Here is a 17,491-nt window from a genome sequence, read left to right on the forward strand (position 1 = left end):
GTCACGTGACCGCTCATGAACTGTATCGCACTGACGCCTGCGCGCCAAACTGTGTTTATTAGGAAGCGGCGCAATGCGTGTTGTTGACGAACACCGTTAGGGCCGCTTGTTGTCACTGTCACTCAAAGTTGCTTTTCAAAATTACACAGAATAAATGTGTTTATTTTGTTTAGAATTCAGATGGGTTTGATTTGGTGCGCGGCATATATGGCTGTGCGGCTACGGTATGCGCGGAGGACGCTTGAGCACTGCGCAATTGCGCAGGCGCGCTCTAGAGGGAACGTTGCTCACAGGGCACAGAGGAGGCGTCAGTGCGATACAGTTCGCGTATCGGTCACGTGACCAAAGCAGCTCATGATCGGTCACGTGACTTTCTAAAAGCGGTACGCGCACCGACACAGGGTTTCGCTCTATGAGCTCGAAGCATGCGCCGATGCATCTGTGTTGCAGGACCCATCACTACTGTTACTGGAGAAGGTACAGGAATGACGGCGTGGCGAAGTTGGTAGAGTGGCCGTGCCAGCAATTGGAGGGTTGCTGGTTACTGGGGTTCAATCCCCACCTTCTACCATCCTAGTCACGATACATGTTCACATTATTTGACTGTATCTAAAAAAGATAAAAATATATTTTTATTTAAATGAAGATATGAAATAATCCTAAATGAAATACAATGACTTGGTTTATATTATTGTATATACTAGGTCATAAAATCAGTGTCAGTTGAGTCGGTCCATAGGTTGCCTGTAGGGATTTTTAATGTCCAGCAGATGTCAGTATTTAGTGACACAGTATCGACACAGTATCAATACAGTTTTGCAATGTGTCGAAACGCTTCATGAGGCCTCATCAACCCATCACTACTGAACTGTGACCACTGCAATAACGTCCTCACCGTCAGACGCCATCTTGCTATATCCTCGCCGTGTTTGGTTCGCGCGCAGTCTTGTCAGATCTCGCGAGAGAAAAAAGTAACCAGCTCTTTTCCAGATCTCGCGAGAGAAACAAGTAACCAGCTCTTTTCCAGATCTCGCGAGAGAAATAAGTACAACCAGCTCCCACCCCCGGTAAAACTATTTTATTATATACTATTTACTTATTCTGAAAATAAAAGTAAACTTGTCCACTTATTTTCGTAAACATATTCAAATATTTAACAATGTATTGAAACAACAGTAGCATAAGGAAAGAAAAAAAAGAAACAAAATAAATATTACACTTATGATATTTATTTGCCTTTGATACTAATCGTTTTTATAATGTATTTTAGAATGTGGGAGGTTTTCATGTTCTTTTTAAATTTCCTTTGGCATTATATTTATATATATATTACACTTTTAAGCAGATGATTGACAAATGTATATGCCAATTTCAAAAGGCCATGCACGGCCCCCTGACACCCCTTCTCAACTGTCTATGCGATGTCAAGGCTTGGTTAGCCCAGAATGTTTTAATAATGAATGAGGGAAAAACGGAAATGTCAGTTTTTAGTCCAGCCCTCACTGACTTGGGACCATTGCAAAATTATGTGCGTCCCAAAGTCAGCAGCCTTGGCATCACCATAGACAGCCATTTTAAACTTGACAAACAAGTCAATGGCATTTTAAAATCATGTTTTTATCATCTTCGTCTTTTAGTAAAGATAAAACCGTTTTTATCTTTTAACCTTTTTGAACAAGTACGGTGCATGCTTTTATTTCAAGTGGCCTGGACTACTGCAATGCACTTTATGCTGGCATTAGCCAAAAAGCTCTCTCCCGGTTGCAGTTAGTCCAGAACGCGGCAGCACGACTTTTAACAGGGGCCAGGAAACGCCAGCATATAACCCCAATTCTTCAGAGTTTGCACTGGCTCCCTGTTCATTTTAGAATTGATTTTAAAACCTTGCAGTTTGTTTTTAAAGCTTTACATGGACTGGCACCTCAGTATATCTCGGACCTCATCTAAATTTACACTCCTGCGCGCGCTCTGAGGTCCGAGAGCCAGCTCCAGCTCGTGGTGCCCAGGACCAGACTTAAATCCAGGGGTCGGCCCTAAGCTCTGGAACACTCTGCCCCTCCATGTTCAAACTGCTCCCACAGTGGAGTGTTTTAGGTCTCGTCTTAAGAACAACTTTTATTCTTTGGCTTTTAACACTACGTGAGTTGTGTGGTCCTCTGTATTTTTTATAAATTTTGATTAATACTTACTGTTTTAATTGGTTTTACCCTTTAAAATCGTTTTTAATCATATTTATTTTTATATTGTTTTTATATTTATTTATTTTTGGTTGTTATTCAGTCATTGGTGGATCCAAGGATAATATTTGAATATTGTTTTTAATATTGTTTTTAATATTGTGGTGCAGTACTTTGGAAATATTTTTGTTGTTTAAATGTGCCATATAAATAAAGTGGATTGGATTATATATATATATATATATATATATATATATATATATATATATATATATATATATATATATATATATATATATATATATATATATATATATATATATATATATATATATATATATATATATATATATATATATATATATATATATATATATATACAGTATATCTATGCAAATATCTATATATATATATATATTTTTCTTTCTCTCATATATATATATCTCCATATATATATAAATATATATACTGTATATATATGCAAATATATATATATATATATATATATATATATTTTATATATCTATATATATCTATATACAGTATATCTATGCAAATATATATATTTTTTTCTTTTTCTTTCTCTCATATATATATATATATATATATATATATATATATATATATATATATATATATATATATATATATATATATATATATATATATATATATATATATATATATATATATTCTAAAATACATTCTAAAAACTATTAGCATTAAAGAAAAAAATATATATCATGTGTGTAATATTTATTGTGTTTCTTTAGGGGTTTTTGTCTTTCCTTACACTATTGTTATTTCAATACATTGTTAAATATTTCAATATAATTACGGGGGGAAAAAAAGAAGTATATATATATATATATATATATATATATATATATATATATATATATATATATATATATATATATATATATATATATATATATATATATATATATATATATATATATCTATACTGTATATTGATTTTATGGAGTTTATATATATGTATATATATATATATATATATATATATATATATATATATATATATATATATATGTATATATATATATATAATATATATTTATATATATATATATATATATATATATATATATATATATATATATTTATATATATATATTATATATATATATATATATATATATATATATATATTTATATATATATATACATATATATATATATATATATATATATATATATATATATATATATATATATATATATATATATATATATATATATATATATATATATATATATATATATATATATATATATATATATATATTTATATATATATATACATATATATATATATATATATATATATATACATATATATATATATATATATATATATATATATATATATATATATATATAAAATACACCCCACATTCTAAAATACTTTCTAAAAACGATTAGCATCAAAGAAAAAAATAATATCATGTGCGTAATATTTATTTTGTTTCTTTTGGGGTTTTTGTCTTTCTTTACGCTACTGTTATTTCAATACAATGTTAAATATTTCAATATAATTACGGGGGAAAAAAATAAAAAAAATAAAAAAATTATATATATATATATATATATATATATATATATATATATATATATATATATATATATATATATATATATATATTTATATATATATATAGATATATATATATATATATATATATATTATATATATATATACTGTATATATATATATACCAGTGGCGTGCGGTGAGGTTAATGTCTGGTGAGGCACTGACTTCATCACAGTCAGATTTACAAACATATGAACCCTAAAGAGTATCTTATTCACCATTTGATTGGCAGCAGTTAACGGGTTATGTTTAAAAGCTCATACCAGCATTCTTCCCTGCTTGGCACTCAGCATCAAGGGTTGGAATTGGGGGTTAAATCATCAAAAATGATTCCCGGGAGCGGCGCCGCTGCTGCCCACTGCTCCCCTCACCTCCCAGGGGGTGAGCAAGGGGATGGGTCAAATGCAGAGGACAAATTTCACCACACCCAGTGTGTGTGTGATAATCATTGGTACTTGAACTTAACTTTAACTTTACACTTACAAACTGTAGCACACAAAAAAGCACATTTAATAAAAACAACGTTATTATGGTCTTACCTTTACTTATAAGTGCGGGAACAGTGGTGTTCGTGTTGGAGGAGTTGTGAATGAATGAAATATGAAATCCGTGCTGCAGTCTGCAGGTGTACCTAATGTTGTGTCCCTGCGGTCGTTTGCGGCTCCTCCGGCGCGAGCATTGTTGTTTTTGCGCTTTTTGGCTTCTTGTTAAGTGACTTTTTTTGGGTGGATTCGGTCTTGCACGTGGAGGGTTTGGGTGTGGGCTTTGTTTGGTGTGGCCGCTGCGCTCCCGTCGGAGGGTGTATTCCAGAGGTGGGACCAAGTCATTGCTTTGCAAGTCACAAGTAAGTCTCAAGTCTTTGCCCTCAAGTCTTGAGTCAAGTCCCGAGTCAAGACAGGCAAGTCCCGAGTCAAGTCCAAAGTCAAGATTGGAAAGTCCCGAGTCAAGTCCAAAGTCAAGACTGGAAAGTCTCAAGTCAAGTCACAAGTCCTGCATTTTGAGTTTCGAGTCCTTTCAAGTCCTTTTAACCACAGACTAATATTTTTACACAGATTGTGTATGCTTTTAAAACGCTGTATTTATTTATTAAAACAAGTGCATTTGAAATAGCAGGAAAAAAATAGTACTGACATTGCAATTCATAATAGCACTATTAACCAGTCATTTTAATAGTTTAAACAATTTTAAACATTTAACTAATTCCTTTACAGAATAAAGACATTTGCAAAAACAAGTGCAGCTGTACTTATTTGTACAAAAGTGTTAACATTGTATTTCCATGGCATATTGCATTGTAACTAGTTCCACAGCAGTTTCTATTCTGTTCTTACCTTATCTCATTGATCTCATCTCATACTGTATGTGTGTTTATGTGTGCGTACACATGAAAAACATAACAAATACATGAACATAACAATGAACAGAGTTGTACTTTTTAGATGTCAGGGCCCTATGCAATATGTACACATATTCTTAATATAGTATACATTTTAACTGACCTTTATTTGACTATGTTTGTCTTTTTGTAGGTGGCTAAAATACGCGGTGCTGCTGACCGCCGTCTAATGTTATGTTACTGTGTGTGATACATTGACTAACATAACGTTATGTATAGGTACCTCATGCAACCCTGCTTAAAAAAATCACTTGACAAAAAGTATGAATAAGGTAGCGAACTGCAGTGGACGCAACATATTGCTGTGTTTGAAATGATGTTATAACCATAGACATCTTATAAGTAGACGCAGTATTGGTTGCTGTGACGCAAGCAAATTGCATCATGAAGTGGTGATGAGGAGCCGGCGAGCAGCCTAAACTGACAGTTGACAGGTAGAAAACAAAGATGCCGGGCTGGTGTTCAGCGTTTTCCTGCTCAAACGAGCGGACTGTTGAAAATAGGAATTGGGGGATTACTTTTCACAAGTAAGATTTAACATTAATGTACTATTGGTACTATTGGTTGTATTTTATGAAAATAACATTACCACAGAGTTGAGAAGGAGCAAAGATCTTCAATATTTGTATGTGAAAATCACAAATAAATCTTCTGGGGGAGGATGACGCCCCTACAGGGGTTTGCTTTACAAACTTTCAGCCCCACCTAAAACAAAATTCACCAGCCGCCACTGATTATAATGCATTCTCATTTTAGGCAAAATATAAGACAATACTTTCTTAACAGTATAACTGTAACCAGGAATAAGTCTTCAAGTAACAATATTCAAATACTAACATTGTTGGGTAAGACAGCATTTGGTTTTATTCTGAATCCAGTGAAAGAGATTGGTGGTTTTAGCTGATATAAAGACTTTCAGGTGTTTATATATGTTTAAGTATTTGGCAGACGCTTTTATCCAAAGCGACATACATAAAAAATACATATATAACAATCACTGTAAACATGATCATTTAAGGGAAGAATGTAATACAAAATATCAATACAAAGTGTCAAGACAGAATAAACTCTCTGCTGCTGCAGCAACAGAGATACGGTCTATACGATATATAGATATCTAATGTATTCATACATTGTTTATGTAGGATATACGCATGTATATATAACCTAATCATATTGTTTCTTCAACTTAAAAATAGCTGACCGTTTTTTTTCCCCTTCTCTGGGCTTATATTCCCAGTTTTGATCTCGGACGTCTGGTCACTTATAGCATATAAGAATATTATATTACTGTTAAGCTAACTATGAATAATAAAACATGTGTCCGTTATCATAGCTACACGTATGACAAAAAAGCGCGTGAAAATGAGTGGTATTCAGTGAGGTAAGATGAATTAAATGCGCTGACAGTTCATTGCTCCTGACAAATGAATTGCACTGAGTGGAGCGGATCACCACTCCAAGATGGCGGCCCCGCGTCTCGTCTGCGCCAGTAGGCAGTAGCCCTCGATGCTGCGTCTACTTATAAGATGTCTATGGTTATGACGTTAGCAGTGAGTTTACAGCCTCACTGATTTAACTACACAGCAAATAAAAGTCATGTTACTTAGCCAATAAACGTTATCTTACATTCAAAACTTACCCTTCTTTGTGCAACTTCAAATGTCGAACGAAGTTGGAAGTTGTTGCGTCTCCGTCTGTAATATTCGAACTGCGTGATTTGCATACGGCAATTCGTTTTTTGTTGACCAAGTCGTAGTTTTTATACCCGAACGAAACCAACTTTGGTATAAATCTTTCTCACTGGCGCGTTGTTTGACAACTCTTGTTCATTGGTTGTCCTGCAATTTGATTGGCTGAATGCTGTGTGATGAAAACAATGTAGATGTAATTTGATTGGCTGTTGTACTGAGAGCACACACGCTGACACGCAGCACACACGCTGATAGACACACATGTACAAAATGAAAGATACGGAGTGCTCCCAAATAACTTTTTAAGCTTTAGGTTTTGGGGAAAGTAGCAAGTCATGTCAAGTCAAAAGGCTCAAGTCCAAGTGAAGTCACAAGTCATTGATGTTAAAGTCTAAGTCGAGTTGCAAGTCTCTTTACATTTTGTCAAGTCCAGTCTAAAGTCATCAAATTCATGACTCGAGTCTGACTCGAGTCCAAGTCATGTGACTCGAGTCCACACCTCTGGTCAGTAGTACAGTATCTTCATATTACTAGTCAGTAATATCTTCGATAAATATCTCTCCCCTCTTTTTTCATTTGGTATACTCCCTAGCAACATTAAACTCACACATTTGAATGATCTTGTATAAAACACCACTGCTCAAGTGATGTATAAAGTCAATAATAATATGCTTCTAGAAGATGTTTCACATGTGAAGCAGGAAATATGAACTAAGAGGGATTTATGTGTACTCTAAAGTATGAACACATGTAAAACAAACATGTATAATAACTTCATTAGCTGCAACCTTTACATCAAAGGAAACATGAGTTATGGTAGTAGTTAAGTTCTGTGAGGTCCCGTTGCTAAGTTAGCTTCAATGGCGTCGTTAGCAACAGCATTGTTAAGCTTCGCCAGGCTGGACAGCATTAACCGTGTAGTTACATGTCCATGGTTTAATAGTATTGTTGATTTTCTGTCTATCCTTCCAGTCAGGGGCTTATTTTTTTTGTTTCTATATGCATTTAAGCACGATGCTATCATGTTAGCTCCATAGCTAAAGTGCTTCGTCAATGTATTGTCGTGGAGATAAAAGTCACTGTAAATGTCCATTTTGCGTTCTCGACTCTCATTTTCAAGAGGATATAGTATCCCAGGTGGTTTAAAATACAAATCCGTGATCCACAATAGAAAAAGGACAAAGTGTGGAATCCAATGAGACCTTGTACCTAAGTTACGGTCAGAGCGAAAAAAGAAAGTCCTGCACTGCACTCTAGTCCTTCACTCTCATGTTCCTCATCCACGAATATTTCATCCTGGCTCAAATTAATGGGGTAATCGTCGCTTTCTCGGTCCGAATCGCTCTCGCTGCTGGTGTAAACAATGGGGAAATGTGAGGAGCCTTTCAACCTGTGACGTCACGCTACTTCCGGTACAGGCAAGGCTTTTTTTTATCAGCGACCAAAAGTTGCGAACTTTATCGTCGATGTTCTCTACTAAATCCTTTCAGCAAAAATATGGCAATATCGCAAAATGATCAAGTATGACACATAAAATGGATCTGCTATCCCCGTTTAAATAAAAAAATGTCATTTCAGTAGGCCTTTAAATTGACTTATGGTAGTAGTACAGGTGGAGTTATGGTAGTTGTACAGCCTTTACCTTTAAGCTGATACTGAGGGCGACTGTGTTGACTAGTTTGACGCGTGCAAATGATTGAATGTCCAGTACTGTGTAAATATGTTTGGATATGACAATCCCTTTATTTTAAGCTATGCAAATGAAATGAAATGTAGGCTATAGAACACAATGTATGCTGACCTTGAATGGAACATTGTCACGGCACACACGGCCGAAAACTGTTTGTGTCCTCCATGCAATCGCCCCCCGCCCCCGAGTGCTCCCACTTGAACCCAATTAAATGATGGTACCATGGCAACCGCACCATAGCAACGGTCCCATCCCTGTCAACACTTCCTGGTTCTCAAGAGGAAGTGGGCGGAGCAATCTGCCGAAAAAGAATTTCAGCATGAACAGAGGCCAGCAATCAATTAGAGAAAACAAAATAAAAACAATATAAACAAATAAGGACATTTGGCTCCTACAGTATGCAAAGTAAATGTCTGTGGGATGATGTACAATATTGGCTTTTGCCTGACACTCCGAACTTTGATTGATATTGTTGTGTTGGGGATGTTTAAAAAGAAACTGTACATTAAAAATGTTTAAAACCCAATAATAGGAATCTTTGTTTAATCCACGAATGTAAATTTGTAAAAAAAATAAAATAAAACATCCTTCCACAAACAATTCAGCCATTTTCTCTCACTTTTATATTGCATAAAGGTCTGGGGACATACATATAAAACAATCACAACACAATCATCATATCACAAAAAAAAGAGTAATAAAGATCATTACTAAAATGGATTATAGAGACCCAACAAATAATTCATAAAGTCACACATTTTAAAATGGTATAAAAGACAAGTGTTCAAATGATGTATAAAGTAAATAATAATATGATAAGATGTTTCAGATGTGAACCAGTAAATATGTATGTTATAAATAGGGGCTAATCTATGGGATTATTAACAATTAGAAATACAAATATGTAATATTTCCATATTTCAAACCATCTAATCTATAAATGTAGTAGCATATTAAAAAGATAGTTACACAAACAACAATGTCACACATGTTATATGTGCTGTTAGAAAGTAAAATAAATAAATGGTTGTACTTGTATAGCGCTTTTCTACCCCTTTTTAAAGGAGCCCAAAGCGCTTTGACAGTATTTCCACATTCACCCATTCACACACACATTCACACACTGATGGTGGGAGCTGCCATGCAAGGCGCTAACCAGGACCCATCAGGAGCAAGGGTGAAGTGTCTTGCCCAAGGACACAACGGACGTGACTAGGATGGTAGAAGGTGGGGATTGAACCAGTAACCCTCAGATTGCTGGCACGGCCACTCTCCCAACTTCGCCACGCCGTCCCTTGACGGCAAAGTCAACATTAAAGTCTTGACAGTTTATTTCAAATCCTGCAGTTTCATTTGCTGCTGCTGTTCTCACCAGCACACTTGTGTTTCTTACACTGGTACTTATAAGAGAATCTTTCACCACACACACTGCAACTCAACACTTTCTCTCCTGTGTGTGCTCTCATGTGTGCTTTCATATGTTGTCTTTGTGTAAAACCTTTACCACAGGTTGAACAGGAAAAAGGTTTTACACCAGTGTGTGTTCTCACGTGTGCTTTCATATGTTGACTTTGTGTAAAACCTTTACCACAGGTTGAACAGGAAAATGGTTTTACACCAGTGTGTGTTCTCATGTGTACTTTCAAATGTTGACTTTGTGTAAAACCTTTACCACAGGTTGAACAGGAAAAAGGTTTTTCACCAGTGTGTGTTCTCATGTGTACTTTCAAATCTTGACTTTGTTTAAAACCTTTACCACAGGTTGAACAGGAAAAAGGGTTTTCACCAGTGTGTGTTCTCATGTGTACTTTCAAATTGTTACTTTGTGTATAACCTTTACCACAGGTTGAACAGGAAAAAGTTGTTTTACCAGCGTGTGTTCTCATGTGTGTTTTCAAAGATTGCCTAAGTGTAAAACCTTTACCACAGATTGAACAGGAAAAAGGTTTTTCTCCAGTGTGTCTTCTCATGTGTACTTTCAAACAGTGACTTCGTGTAAAACCTTTACCACAGTTTGAACAGGAAAAGGGTTTTTCACCAGTGTGTGTTCTCATGTGTACTTTCAAATCTTGACTTTGTGTAAAACCTTTACCACAGATTGAACAAGAAAAAGGTGTTTCACCAGTGTGTGCTCTCATGTGTACTTTCAAATTTTGACTTTGTGTAAAACTTTTACCACAGATTGAACAAGTAAAAGGTTTTTCACCAGTGTGTGTTTTCATGTGTACTTTCAAATGTTGACTTCGTGTAAAACTTTTACCACAGATTGAACAAGTAAAAGGTTTTTCACCAGTGTGTGTTTTCATGTGTACTTTCAAATATTGACTTCGTGTAAAACCTTTACCACAGATTGAACAGGAAAAAGGTTTTTCACCAGTGTGTGTTCTCATGTGTAATTTCAAAACTTGACTTTGTGTAAAACCTTTACCACAGGTTGAACAGGAAAAAGGTTGTTCACCAGTGTGTGTTCTCATGTGTACTTTCACATCTTGACTTTGTGTAAAACCTTTACCACAGGTTGAACAGGAAAAGGGTTTTTCACCAGTGTGTGTTCTCATGTGTCTTTTCAAACCTTGACTTTGTGTAAAACCTTTACCACAGGTTGAACAGGAAAAAGGTTTTTCACCAGCATGCGCTCTCTTGTGCACTTTCAAATATTGACTATGTGTAAAACCTTTACCACAGGTTGAACAGAAAAAAGGTTTTTCTCCAGTGTGTCTTCTCATGTGTACTTTCAAATATTGACTTTGTGTAAAACCTTTACCACAGTTTGAACAGGAAAAGGGTTTTTCACCAGTGTGTGCTCTCATGTGTATTTTCAAATATTGACTTTGTGTAAAACCTTTACCACAGATTGAACAAGAAAAAGGTGTTTCACCAGTGTGTGTTCTCGTGTGTTTTTTCAAATTTTGACTCTGTGTAAAACCTTTACCGCAGATTGAACAAGAAAAAGGTTTTTCACCAGTGTGTGTTTTCCTGTGTACTTTCAATTTGTGACTTTCTACAAAACCTTTACTACAGATTGAACAGATAAAAGTTTTTTCTCCAGTGTGTCTTCTTGTGTTTGTTTTCAGATCACTATGGTATTTAAAAGTTTTGTGACAGTGAGAACATGTGAGGTGTGTGTTGTCAGTGTGACATGTCTTATCATCTTTAGAGTGTTCATCATCAGTGTCAGGAGAGTGTGACGTTGTGTCCTCACTATCTGATAGTGGAGCTAACATCTTGTCTGCTTGTGATCCTCCACAGTGGTCTCCATCACCTTCTGTTGTCATGTGTTGTGTTGAGCTGCTGCTTGGAGGCTCCGCCTCTCTCTTCTCCTCACGCTCACCTTTGACCTCATCATCTTCACTCTTCACAGGCACACCAGTCACTGGAATATCCACCAGTCCTTCACTATGATCTCCCTCCTGACTGATGCTGTGTTCTTCCTCTTCCTCTTTAATGTGGGGGGTCAGTGAGTCTTCCTCTTCTTTTTTACAGGGAAGGGTCTGTGTCAAAGAGGAAAAGAATACACCAGAGGGTCCGTGGTGCCTGGTCTTCCTCTTTGGTGGATCCTCCAACATCCTGAAGCTACTCTCCTGTTTTTCAGGCAGAAGTTGTTCTTTACAGACATCTGCAGGACACAAAATGACAAACATGCTTGAAAAATGTCCAGATTTGCTCAGTCACATGAGGCATTCAGTAAGTTTACATGTACTTCAAATAACAAGTTAATGTACGAATTGGCCTGAAAACAAACACACTGCTGTTTACAACATTATTCACAGGAAAAGAAGACCACTTTTTACGAGGGGTGGGCAATATGGCCTAAAATCTGTCTTGCCATAAATTCCCTTCTGCCTGAGGTATGATGTATAAACTTGGAGAAAAGATTAGGTCGTTTACAGTGTAAATCTGTATTCCGTATTGTTAGCTCTGCTATGGCGCTATCTTGTGGTCGAGTTCGCTCACTGCGAGTGCAGTGGGTTGAAAGTGCATTTCCTTTTGCTACGAAGTATGGTTTCTTCATTTATCTCGCCAAGCAACGTTTGTAAGTGTAACCGGGGATTTCCACTGGATGTGGAACGGCGGCACCACGGTGACAGACTCGTTCCATTTTTTGTTTTCAAGTCAGTGTGTCAGTTTCCACCGCCTGGCTTCTATATTTAGTGGTCGACACAACAAGGCGATTCAATTGAGCTAAAATCTGCTCGTGTGGGACAAGAAGTCATGCATATACACAAAATAAATGATCCAGTTTACTTTCAAAGTAGAATATTCTGTTTAAGGTGGATGGTATTCTACACTTTGAAAATACCTAATGGACATGAAGTCCACTTGTCAAAGGTTTTCAGACCTAATTTCACCTCCTTGACACAAATGGACGAAGACATGCTGATTCTAAAAGGCCCAAAATTAAAGAATCATATAACAGGCATATCCCGGTCAGCTATATGGGGGCCTGTACTTCAGCGTTGTATTAAAATGGCCATCTCTAACATTAAAGTGAGTGTCGCCAACACTAGGAAAATGTGTGGAGGAGAATTGCAAGTAGCCGAACCAAAGGTTGTGAATAACTGACAAGAGGCTCACTTTGTTCATGTAAATCTGCTGTGGAATTAACATGCTCAGGTGCTGAGAGCCATGCACAGAGTGAAACCTCTTAGTCCAGTTTAAAATCCAGAGACCAAGAAGGAAACACACGGAACACACAAAGCAATTTATTGATGACAGCAAGAATTGAGTTATTAGGTTTATTTTCATTTATATCAGTCCCGGCCTACGATTACATGAATATTTTAATGCCTCTGGACATCGTATTTAATGCTTTTTAATACCCTTTAAGGCCTTAATTTATGCAAAGTCCATTAAATGCCTGTAATGCTTTTTAATAACCCACAGAAACCCTCTTATATTTAAAAAAATGTGGTCTGATCGATACAAAAATTTACAGTAACAATACCAAGTATAATATCAGTATAAAGTCGATACAGTGGTTTGATCAATTGTTTGTATTATATATATTTTGATGATTTTGTGATTGTTTACAGAAAATAAGTCTTTGGACACAGGAAGACTTTAAGGGCATAAACCAAATTATTTTATTCAGAGCCATCCTGTTTTTTTTTCTTATTCGGGTTATTCAAGTCATGCAACCACATGCTACTTTGATATCTTGCACTTCCGCCCACTATAATCTCTATAGCTTAGGCATCGATCTACATTTCTGCCAGTGGATGCTCGGACGGGCAGTAAATCTGACGCTACTTTTCTGAGCATGTGTGGTTTTTGCTTGGTGGTGACTCACCACTGGTTTCACATTTCAAATGCAGTATTAAAGGCACTACCTAATCCACTTTTTATTTTTGATATAATGAAAACTGTTCTTGTTTTATTTTTGATGCTAAGAATATAGTTTTATTTTAACTTTCTCATATTAATTTTGAAATAATTGTATATATATATATATATGCAAAATACGATAAGGGTATCGCAACTGGCTCACCTTTACAGGTACTCGCCCCTGCACCATCTGTGAGCCTGTGGCCTCGCTCTCTTCATCTCTCCTTCCATCAAGGCACCGGCGGGACTCTGCATGGCAGGGACGTCCTCCTCCCTGAGCCAAAACTAAGCTTGACCGCATACCTCAACTGGACATGAGTTGGTTGGCATCAGCAGATTCTCAAATGGGGACCCCCCGTCATCAACGTTTCGTCGAATTAAGCCCATGACGCTTCGGAGGGGCTCGACGGCAGATCCAGCGTCCTGGATCTACCCCCGCTGAATGCCACCCAACTCTATGACCCTAGTCCTTCAGTAGGTCGGCTCTGCCATCGCACCTTTCTTTGTAACCAAATCCAGCGCGATGCTTCCTCTGCCCTTTTAGTGGTGTTGGCTACCAGCCGCTTCCTAGCCAGCCCCTCGATCCCTAGCAGTCCGAGTGCTCTCCAGAGCGACCGCCCCGCAAAGCCTCTACAGCCCACCTCCACCGGTAGGTTCCAGGCCTTCCATCCATTGTGCTGGCTCTCGAGGATGAGGGTTTGGTACTTCTTGAGCTTGCGTTCGTACGCCTCCTCCATCCTCTCTTCCCAAGGTACTGTCAGCTCGATAAGCACCACCTGTTTGGTTCCTCTAGACCACAGAACAATATCAGGTCTCAGGGTAGTGTTGGCTATCTCCTCTGGGAATTTGAGCTGCTTCTTCAGGTCGGCCCGCATCTCCCAGTCGTTTGCTGTGGCCAGAACTCCTTTGTTCCTCCCTCCTGCTGCTGCGCTTTCACCTGCCCTGACGAAGTGGATGAAGCGTGGCCCATTTTCTGAGCATGTGTGGTTTTTGCTTGGTGGTGACTCACCACTGGTTTCACATTTCAAATGCAGTATTAAAGGCACTACCTAATCCACTTTTTATTTTTGATATAATGAAAACTGTTGTTTTATTTTTGATGCTAAGAATATAGTTTTATTTTAACTTTCTCATATTAATTTTGAAAAAATTGTATATATATATATATATATATATATATATATATATATATATATATATATATATATATATATATATATATATATATATATATGTGTGTTTTCATCTCAAACATGGTATGATGGCAAAATGAACATTGATTACTATTATGCATGCAAAGAATGCAATGAACTGTATAGCATTCTTAAAATGTAAAACTGTTGTCGTCATTATTAAGTGGTTTGTCTTTTTTATATTGTTCATGTATTGTTGGCAGGTTGAAAACAGCTTAGCGGATTTGTGTGGAGAAACCACCATTTAAACAGCACCGTATAATAATCATCAAAAACGCATGAGAGACAATTACTTTTTTATGTGATCACACCACACAGCACATAGGGCTGTGAGCGCACCTGTTTTTATTAGCACACACAAATTGGCTTGCATTTTAGCTCTGCAGGTCAGCCTTCAATAATGAAAACCGGTGTTTAGGAAATAAAAGACAATTAGGACAAACGCAATAATAGAGGGCACAACATGTATAATTAAACCTTAATTAAGCAAAAATATTGCTCCGGCCAGGCTGCACCAAATGATAATATAAATCAATTGAATCAAGTCAAAATACAAATAAGGCAACAAGAGAAGTATCCCACACTTCTCTTTTGTAAAGTAAATTTGTACAGCCGATATCGGCATCTCCATCAACTATATGGTTTGCCTGAGAAGCTGGACCGGACAAAATATATATATATTTTTTTAAGCAAAAATATCCATCCATCCGGCGGAGGAAACTCATTTCGGCCGCTTGTACCCGTGATCTTGTCCTTTCGGTCATAAACCAAAGTTCATGACCATAGGTGAGGATGGGAACGTAGATCGACCGGTAAATTGAGAGCTTTGCCTTCCAGCTCAGCTCCTTCTTCACCACAACGGATCGATACAGCGTCCGCATTACAGAAGACGCCGCACCGATCCACCTGTCGATCTCACGATCCACTCTTCCCCCACTCGTGAGCAAGACTCCTAGGTACTTGAACTCCTCTACTTGGGGCAAGATCTCCTCCCCAACCTGGAGATGTAACTCCACCCTTTCCCGGGCGAGAACCATGGACTTGGACTTGGAGGTGCTGATTCTCATCCCAGTCGCTTCACACTCGGCTGCTAACTGATCCAGTGAGAGCTGAAGATCCTGGCCAGTTGAAGCCATCAGGACCACATCATCTGCAAAAAGCAGAGACCTAATCCTGCAGCCGCCAAACCGGATCCCCTCAACGCCCTGACTGCGCCTAGAAATTCTGCCCATAAAAGTTATGAACAGAATCGGTGACAAAGGGCAGCCTTGGCGGAGTCCAATCCTCACTGGAAATGTGTCCGACTTACTGCCGGCAATGCGGACCAAGCTCTGACACTGATCATACAGGGAGCGGACCGCCACAATCAGATAGTCCAATACCCCATACTCTCTGAGCACTCCCCACAGGACTTCCCGGGGGACACGGTGGAATGCCTTCTCCAAGTCCACAAAGCACATGTAGACTGGTTGGGTAAACTCCCATGCACCCTCAAGGACCCTGCCAAGAGTATAGAGCTGGTCTACCATTCCACGACCAGGACGAAAACCACACTGTTCCTCCGGAATCCGAGGTTCAACTATCCGGAGTAGCCTCCTCTCCAGTACACCTGAATAGACCTTACCGGGAAGGCTGAGGAGTGTGATCCCACGATAGTTGGAACACACCCTCCGGTTCCCCTTCTTAAAGAGAGGAACCACTACCCCGGTCTGCCAATCCAGAGGTACCGCCCCGATGTCCATGCGATGTTGCAGAGTCTTGTCAACCAAGACAGCCCCCCAGAGCCTTAAGGAACTCTGGGCGGATCTCATCCACCCCCGGGGCCTTGCCACAGAGGAGCTTTTTAACTACCTCGGCAACCTAAGCCACAGAAATAGGAGAGCCCACCACAGATTCCCCAGGCACTGCTTCCTCATAGGAAGATGTGTTGGTGGGATTGAGGAGGTCTTCGAAGTATTCCCTCCACCGATCCACAACAGCCGCAATAGAGGTCAGCAGCACACCATCCTCACCATACACGGTGTTGACAGTGCACTGCTTCACACCCCCCCCTGAACGGCGGATGGTGGACCAGAATCGCTTCGAAGCCGTCCGGAAGTCGTTTTCCATGGCTTCCCCAAACTCCTCCCATGGAGCAGACAGGTAGTGGCATGGTAACGTTAGCTGTGGTGCTAGTGGTAATACGAGAGAAAGAAGGTGCCAATCTGGTAACAAATGAAGGAATAATTAATTCCCAAGACAAACAGCAGTGAGTCCATCATCTGGCAGTGGTTTGGCTTCAAGCGGGTAGATGGTGAACAAGTATGCTGCAAAAGCGTTGCTACAAAAAGTAGTAGCACTACTAATGTGTAGCATCATTTGAAAAGTCACCCGCTAGAGAATGAGGAGTGCTTGAAACTC

General features: G+C 38.1%; 1 protein-coding gene across 3 annotated transcripts in view; it reads right to left on the reverse strand.

The window, feature by feature from the left end:
* Positions 1 to 8,626: 8,626 nt before the first annotated feature.
* The window catches only part of LOC133639698 (zinc finger protein 271-like), a 55,462-nt gene continuing 46,597 nt past the window's right edge, over positions 8,627 to 17,491 (reverse strand). For 2 of the 3 annotated variants that reach the window (XM_062033233.1, XM_062033234.1), the window contains one exon: positions 8,886 to 12,189. In XM_062033233.1, the coding sequence (XP_061889217.1) occupies positions 9,923 to 12,189 (2,267 nt within the window). In that variant the 3' untranslated portion in view covers positions 8,886 to 9,922. The other variant, XM_062033235.1, reaches the window with a different exon arrangement.

The sequence above is a fragment of the Entelurus aequoreus genome, linkage group LG22 (genome assembly GCF_033978785.1).
Source record: "Entelurus aequoreus isolate RoL-2023_Sb linkage group LG22, RoL_Eaeq_v1.1, whole genome shotgun sequence".
NCBI classification, from domain to species: Eukaryota; Metazoa; Chordata; class Actinopteri; order Syngnathiformes; family Syngnathidae; genus Entelurus; species Entelurus aequoreus.